This window comes from Coffea eugenioides, unplaced genomic scaffold (assembly GCF_003713205.1).
Source record: "Coffea eugenioides isolate CCC68of unplaced genomic scaffold, Ceug_1.0 ScVebR1_514;HRSCAF=1203, whole genome shotgun sequence".
Classification (NCBI taxonomy): domain Eukaryota; kingdom Viridiplantae; phylum Streptophyta; class Magnoliopsida; order Gentianales; family Rubiaceae; genus Coffea; species Coffea eugenioides.
This window is the reverse complement of record NW_020864359.1, coordinates 23903-32500: the sequence shown is the minus strand read 5'-3', so window position 1 is coordinate 32500 and position 8598 is coordinate 23903. Positions and strand designations below refer to the sequence as shown.

At 37.5% G+C, this 8598-nt stretch overlaps 1 protein-coding gene across 1 annotated transcript in view; it reads left to right on the top strand.

Annotated features, from left to right (window-relative positions):
- LOC113758441 (ribulose bisphosphate carboxylase large chain) overlaps window positions 1–4885 on the top strand; it is a 6966-nt gene extending 2081 nt beyond the window's left edge. Inside the window, exon 2 of the mRNA XM_027301298.1 lies at window positions 4735–4885. Within this exon, the coding sequence (XP_027157099.1) occupies window positions 4735–4800 (66 nt within the window). The 3' untranslated portion in view covers window positions 4801–4885. The remainder of the gene's footprint in view (window positions 1–4734) is intronic.
- The last annotated feature ends 3713 nt before the right edge of the window (window positions 4886–8598 follow it).

Below are 8598 nucleotides of genomic sequence, written 5' to 3'. Positions count from 1 at the left end.
AGTTCCATATATTTCAACCTATACTGAATTTCATGATAATTCCTCTAAAGATACAGGCTCCGAAGAAAGCAGTCTTTCTACTTCTTCAGATGATGATACAATATCAACAACTGATACTTTAGAATCCTCATCCGACGAAGAAAGTACCCCTCAGATTCATATGGCAGATCCAGAACCAGAAGTGGTTGAACCTGATGACAATGAGGAGGAAGGAGAAACATCATTTGATCGAACCCAGCGAGCTACTTTTCCAAAATCAAAGGGAGTACCTCTGTTTACAATTGATAATATTCCACCTGAAAAGTGGGAAGCAAGGTTCCATGAATTCCATGCTTGGATGCTTGCCCAAAATTTAACAGAAGAATCTCACTTTGAAATTTTATCAATTTTTACAGCTCATCTGGCTGGAATCCTCAAGGATTGGTGGACAACCATTGGAGATGCAGATAAAATGCTCTTTTTAACCAAACAAGATTTCCTGGAAAATATTCATATTCTCCATCTCACATTTCTTGGAAATGTCCGAGAATTCCAGGAAGCAAAAAGAAAAGAATTCTTTCAAATAAAATGTTTATCTTATGATCGACGAGATCTAAATAAACATTTTAAAAAAAATGATTAAGTTATTTTACTCTCTTGGTGCAGATATCAATCTCAAACAACCGTTTATCAGTTCCCTTCCCAAGCCACTTGCAGATGGTGCAGAAATGTATATCCATAATAAGTATGGATCAGTTTTAAATCTCACCATTGGCCAAATCAAACAAGCAGTTTTCCTATCTCTTGATGACCTTTGTCATAAGAGAAAAGTTATTCGAGAATATCTAAAAGGGGATGTTTGTTTGGACCAAGCCTGCAAAAAGCCAGAGCTAATAACCAAGGGAAAGTGCCAAGCCTGTACTCCATCCCAGAGAAGAAAAGGATCCAGAAGATTCAAAAAGTTCAAAAGCTTTACCAAGACCTATAAGAATTTTCCAAGAAAATCTTTCAGAAAGAAATGGAGATATTTTAGACGAAAGTCTAAAAGGTTCAGAGGCACAAAAGGCAACAAATGTTTTATCTGTGGAAAGCCTGGACATTTTGCAAAAAATTGTCCTCAGAATCAGAAGGGAGTAAAATTAATTTCTGAAATTCAAAATGAACTTCATTTTCCCATATCTGATTTAGAATCTGAATTCTCTGAACAAGAGGAGCCAACTGACATTACTCTTTTGGCTTTACAGGTCCCTGAGGAAATTCTAAGCATAGGACCTATCACTTTAGCAAATAAAGAGGAAAATGCGGAAGAAGTTTATCCACAAACCCTTATTCATATCTTATTGGATAAATATTCTAAACCCATACCTCTTATTGCATTTTTTGATACAGGAGCCCATACTTCCATTATGAGGAAAGATATCTTCCCAGACTCATATTGGATTCCAGAAGTAAACAAGTTTAGAGGAGCTGATGGAAATCTCTTTGAAACAAGATTTGTAACAAAAAATCCCATCACTCTCAAACTTCTCCCTGATTGCTGTGTAAGTTCAAAATTTCTGGGAGCAAATTTTACTGGTAAGGACTTGTTATTAGGATTTGATCTTTACAAACAAAACAAGTATCTTATTACAGGAAATGGGATAAAATCAAAAAAGTTTTTTAAACCTTTTATTGAAATCCCAAAGCTGTATTTGATACAAGAAGAAAATGTTCAACTGGATCAACTCCAGCAGTTTCAGGTTTCTCACATGATTGAAGTTTTTGAAAAAAGACTTCAAGAACTTAAGTATATCTTGCCTTCTGATCCATCCACTCTAGCTGATTTTATCCTCAATAAAGAAAAAGAAACAAAGTTTATTGAAATCCCAAAGTTTTTTAAACCTTTTATTGAAATCCCAAAGCTGTATTTGATACAAGAAGAAAATGTTCAACTGGATCAACTCCAGCAGTTTCAAAAGCAGATCATTCAAGAATCATGCTCCACAAATCATCAAGAGTTTTTACAAAAATGTGATCATCCTTTGTGGGAAAATTCTGAGTTTTTTATCCGCCTACATTTTAAGAAAAATGAGGATATCAATCCCACAAAAGCTAGTCATTCTGGAATGAATCCTAATGACACAAAGCTTGCAGAACAAGAATGCCAAGAACTTTTGAAGTTTGGACTAATTGAGATTTCTCATTCTCAATGGGCATGCCAAGCATTTTATGTCAACAAAAGATCTGAACAGGTAAGGGGAAAAATGAGATTGGTAATCAATTACCAGCCTCTTAATATTTTCCTGCTACCAGCCTCTTAAACTTTGGCTCTGATACCAAATACCAGAGTGTCTGCTTAGATACCATATCAGGACCATAACTTGCTCTTTGATACCAAATACAGAACACAACAGCCTCTTTCCTTTGGGCCTTCAAGAGTTCAAGGAATCTTTTATCACAAGAACAACTTATGGCAAAGCTATGGACATCTAAACAATCACACAGTTATGAGGATCTCTCGGCCTTCCCTGGTGAAATTTGAAACTTAGAATTCCATAAGGATAGAAGCAAACTTGGAATTTTATTGGTCTTTTCCTCGATGATCCGTTCTAATGAAGACTGGCCTCTATTTATAGAAATAGAATTTGGCCCTTTAGGAGAAACGACTCTTCGGAAAAGTAAACAACACACGACTCTTCGGAAAAGTAAACAGCACACGACTCTTCGGAAAAGTAAATAACACACGACTCTTCGGAAAAGTAAACAACACACGACTCTTCGGAAAAGTAAATAACACACGACTCTTCTTATGGGGACCCTTCCATGTCAACATCATTCCATGCCCACTGGTAATCATCCTCTGGGGTGTCCGATGGAGTAGTGGCTGGATCTGTGATGTTAAGCATTTCATTGTGATATTGATGTGCTCGTGCATTCTTCCTTTTATTTTCAATGCTTTTCCATTCTGATCGAGTTTTGAACTGATAGGAAGAAACTGTTGAGGATGTTGGAAAATCCTGTGATGATCCTGTGTTATGATAAGGGTCTTGGGAATCTTGCATTACAGTGTCATTCATTTTGTCCTGATACTCCTTCTTTGCTCGTTTGATTCTGGTCCAATGAGGATGACTTGAGTGGTAGTTCCACGATCCATAGTGACCAGGCCATATTTCAGGAGGAATGCATCTGTTTTCCTGAAATATGTATCTCTGTGCTTCCTCATACTCATCATCAAGGTCTAAAATAGTATGATCCATTTCTTTATAAATTACTGCACTTGGACAGGATTGGACTTGGTTATTTTGCAGATTGCAAGGTCTATGGAAATGGAAAATAACATATTTAGACTGAGTTGAAAATAATCCAGACCAATATGTTAATGGTCGAAACCATTGCAGGAAAACTTGAAGGTTTGGATTTAATGGCTGATTAAAGAAAGGTGATTGAAATTCCATAAGAATATGATATTGATGGCAAAGACACCAAAAATACCATAACAATGACTTTGGAAAATCATCATGTCTGGCAATGAAAATTTGACAGAAAGGATATTCAGGATTAGTTCCAAAGGGATTTAAGATTGAACCTCCATATGAACTGAATATTTCAAATTCATATTGATTTCAGATTCTTTCAATATCCTCCTTTTCCCATGGATGAGGAATTTGGTGAATATCTGGGGGTTCAGAACGAACAGGTGAGAACATGAAACAAGGTTGGTCTTGTTGAGGCAAAGGTTCTTTCCTTGAGAAGAAATCAGCAACAATGTTCTTTTTCCCTTTTATGTTTTTGACATCAAAAGAATATTGGGAAAACCATGCTGACCATCTAAGTAACTGAGGATTAGGGACAGTGTTTTGTTTAAAGTGCAGCATTTTAGGAAATGACCCCATATCCATTTCAACCAAGAAATGATGGGATATAAGGAAAAAAGAGAATTTCTTTATACCATTCTTGACTGCAAGGATTTCTTTGAATGTGGAATGATAATGTTGTTCAGAAACCTTGAATTTTCCACTAGCAAATCCACAACAATGCTTTGTTCCCTGTTCATCTTCTTCAAGTAGTACAGCTCCCCAATATTTATCACTGGCATCTGTTTGTAAGATCTTTTTCCCATCTGATGGAATATGAAGTGTAGGAAGATCTTGGAGTGCCTTCTTGAGGATTTGGATTGCTTGGGTTTGTGAAACACCCCATGGTGGAGGTTTCTTTTTAAGCATTTTAGTCAAAGGACTAATGTGCTTAGAAACTTTGGGAATAAATTCCCGGACATAATTAACAACACCAAGAAATTGTTGGACCTGGGTTTTGGAAAGATTTTCTTCAGGGAAATCCTTAATGGATTGTCCAACATGCTGTTCAGGAGTGCATTTTCCTTTAGCAATTTTCATGCCTAGGAATGAAATTTCTTGCTGAGCTAAAAACATTTTCTTTTCAGAAAGCATTATCCCATATTGCTTAACAAGATGATGAAAATCTTTAAGCAACTCAAGATGTTCTTCAAAAGTATTACTGAAAAGAAGAATATCATCAATGTAAACAAGTGCGGAATGTAAGATAGGCTGAAATATCCTTATCATCGCTTTTTGGAAAAGAGAAGGTGCAGTTTTCAGGCCAAAAGGCATCACCTTCTATTGGAAATGATGATTCGGAATACAAAATCCAGTCTTATGCCTATCTTCAGGATGAATTCCCAATTGCCAGAATCCAGATTTTAAATCAAATTTAGAAAACCATTTTGCCTTGGATATCTGGGAAAAAATAGTAAATCTGTTGGGAATCGGGAAGCGCTTTATAAAGCACAGGCTGAAACAGGTGAAATCAAAGGGCATTACTTGAATGCTACTGCAGGTACATGCGAAGAAATGATCAAAAGAGCTGTATTTGCTAGAGAATTAGGAGTTCCTATCGTAATGCATGATTACTTAACAGGGGGATTCACTGCAAATACTAGCTTGGCCCATTATTGCCGAGATAATGGCCTACTTCTTCACATCCACCACGCAATGCATGCGGTTATTGATAGACAGAAGAATCATGGTATGCACTTCCACGTACTAGCTAAAGCGTTACGTATGTCTGGTGGAGATTATTTTCACGCCGGTACCATAGTAGGTAAACTTGAAGGGGAAAGAGGTATCACTTTGGGCTTTGTTGATTTACTGCGTGATGATTTTATTGAAAAAGACCGAAGCCGCGGTATTTATTTCACTCAAGATTGGGTCTCTCTACTTGGTTTCAGGAGGTATTTGTGACAGCCCCACCTTCCCCTAAGGCGAACCAAAGGGGTTAGCGGACTGCCCGCCCAGCTCTCGCCAGGACTAACGGTGCAGTTTAGAGCGGTCTATCGCGTTCCGGAATTTATAACGCACGTAAACAAGTCAAACTGGCAAAATAACCCAAAATAAAAAAATGAAATCCGGAGTTGGCCATGAATAGTACCCGACCCGTCAGCCCAGCCAAATATCAAGCAAACATTCACATCTTGAAATTTAGCGTTTACAAGCCAAAATGGCATATGCAAATTACTCCAAAGTAATATACATGTACGGTTGCCAAAATGAAAGTGAAAACGGCCCCAATGGCACATTTAGGGTTTCAATTCATAAACTATATAAAAGAGATATTCATCTAGTTCATTCGGCAACCAATTATCAAAAGTCATTCCATAAGCACTCAGATTCCTGTAAGGAAAACAAAAGGAACGGGGTGAGCTAGTTGCCCAGTGAGATAATACTACTCAAGCAACCAAGTTCATATAGGCATCAAGCTTTTCATTCCAAGTCATCAAAGGTAAATAAAACACACATCAATAATGATGATAAAAGGATACGGACGGCTCTCAAGAGCCCTTTTTCCTCGTTTGCATTCTTGATCAGATCATCTTCGCATTGACTCTCCGTCAATGTTTAAAAGTAACCAACCGTAGACTTCACTTAACTCCCACTCCTTCCACCTAACATCCCCCTACCGGGCCCGAACTCCAAACACTTGCACTGTGGTATTACTCGAGTATACCGGAATCGAGAGTCTCTCATACTACAAGATTCCTTATAACTTTACCCAAGGCTCATTAATTGTCACGACCAAGCCCTTGCCGGCCCGATTCAATCAATTACCAATGGGGTTGAGCTCAATGGTAACAAGCATGGTCGTTGGATACTCGTCCAAACGCCCCCAAGTCAAGTACTTTTCATTTCATGTAACATTTCTTGTAACATTCCAATAACATGAGAAATAGGTGAGAGTGATAAAGTACACCCTCACTTCAATCAATATCAATGATACAATAAACATTTAACTCATCAAGTTCAAGTATCAAAGCCATATAGTAACACACAAGTGAGTAGTACACTTACCAGGGTCAGTGCAGATACCTCCCAAAAGAGAGCTTTAATTACCAAGAAACCCTAAAATAATCCAAGGAAAACAATTGAAGGTTCCACTTTCAAAATCAAGTATACAGAATGCACATGTGAGGCTCGACTACCAGTCGTATGCCTCGCCAAATAATTACTAAAGCAAGGGTGCAAAACATGATTTTTGGTAATGAAAAGGTAACATGAAGACCTAGGCTCAAACAACCCAAAAGCCCTTCGTTCAAATCACAAGTAAATCCAACTAGCCTTCAAGAAAAATTTCGGCAGCATATCCCTTGTGTTTACCTATTTTCCAGCCATCATGGCTTCATTATTTCCTCAAATCAGTCCCAACAGTTCGTACAAAAATAATCTCATTCCCAAAAGCCGTTCACTAGGCTTAATGGCATTCAAGTACAAAATTTAGCTAGGAAATGACCGGATATGAAAGTCAAGCCCTAAACTATTCAAATAAACACAATAAGACTCGATTACAAGTCATAAACCAATTCTACATACCACCAAAACAGGGTTCCCTAAACATACACAAGCAATAGAGGAAACCAGAAAATCCGGAAATAGAATTAGCTTTGCCCTGAAAAAAACAGTTTTTGACCTCTTTTTACGGTAATGGCACCCAAGGCACTACGATTATCAGATGAAGGTGTAAGACCCACTGTTTTGAAGCTAAGAGATAGGTCTACAATATTACAGAAGGTCACTCAACCCAGTTTCGAGTGTAACCAGGTCAAAAATGCAAAATACTACACCAGAATCACAAAAACAGATTCACAGAACGCATTCTAGCGGAAACATCATAAATCAGGCTATCCAAGTCCAAATCAAGAAATTCCAAAACCAGATGAAAGCTAAGAAATAGGGATACATTTCATCAGAAGGCCTCAACAACCAATTCGGAAGTATTCCTAACCAAAACAATCAATTACAGGCGCAATTCTTACATTCGGATAAAACCAGAACAGCAATAGTAGTTTCAACTTTTCTCATTCTACACTACTCTGATTGACCTGAAATTTTGTAGGCTCCTCTAAAATGTCATTCCCTACAACTTTCATGTTTTAAGTCAAGGCCAATTCGGCCTCTAACTAGGAGCTATAAATTCGGGCAGAATGTTCCCACTCAAACCCTAATTTTCTGAAATTTCTTCCAAACCAGAAATTGGTTGCAATTAATCACTTTTTCCACCTCCCAGAGTCATTATATACCATTTCCAATCATCATAGATATCCACACCATCATGTTCATATTAAAACAGAAAAATCCCCAAAAATAATAAAACTTCATCACTTCAACCACAAATCAAGAAATAATCCATAATATTGCATCTCATACTACCACTAATTATGATTTAAGCATCAATTAAGAGAGGAGGGTGGTTCTTCACAACTCACCTTAGAAACAAGAGAGAGAGAGCAATAGGTCCTCCTAGCTTCCCAAATAACTCCACAAATCAACTCACTAACACTAATTGAAGAGGTTTTATGGAGAAATTGCAAGTTTCAATGGTTGGTTTTGATGATTTGAAGCAAGCTTGAAGAGTTTTCTTCCTTGTGCTTAGAGAAAGAGAGAGAGAAAGAGAGAAAGAGAGAGCCGGCCACTTATGGAGTATTTTTTTATGATTTTTGGTCATTTTTGGTTTATTTAAGTCAAATGGTAAGACCATGAATAGTTTTCATAAAGTAAACCCACTCAAATGGTGACACTTGTCACCTTTTATTAAATACTTACCTAAGTTGTCTCTCTTATACCAATCCACTTAGCACCCTCTACTTATCTCTTAACACCCGGTAAATTAATTCCAGTATTCAAAACTTAACCTAGTTGGCCGACTTTTTCCGAACTTTTCGCACTAGTGGGTCCTACGTCCGGTACACGCTCTTCATTTCTCAAAAACTATTCGATACTAGAAAAATCATCTAAAAAATTATATCTGCTCCTTAAAATTATCTAGAAATTTTCCTAAGCACGAAAATGCAGAAAACAAGCCATGAAAGATTCTAGAACCTAGAAAATGGGAGAATTACGGGTTCTCACACTCTCTCCCCCTTAAAAGAATTTCGTCCTCGAAAATTCTCACCTTGGTTCACAAACAGTTCAGGGTATTCCTTTTTCACCTCCCAGGTAGCCTTTTCTATCCCATAATTTTTTTTCCACCTTTTTTTTTTCCGCGTGGACACTATTCTCTCTCCTACCCAAACGCTGCGATCCTTACAAACCATACCAATGCTCAAACGATGATTCCCCATAAGAATACTAC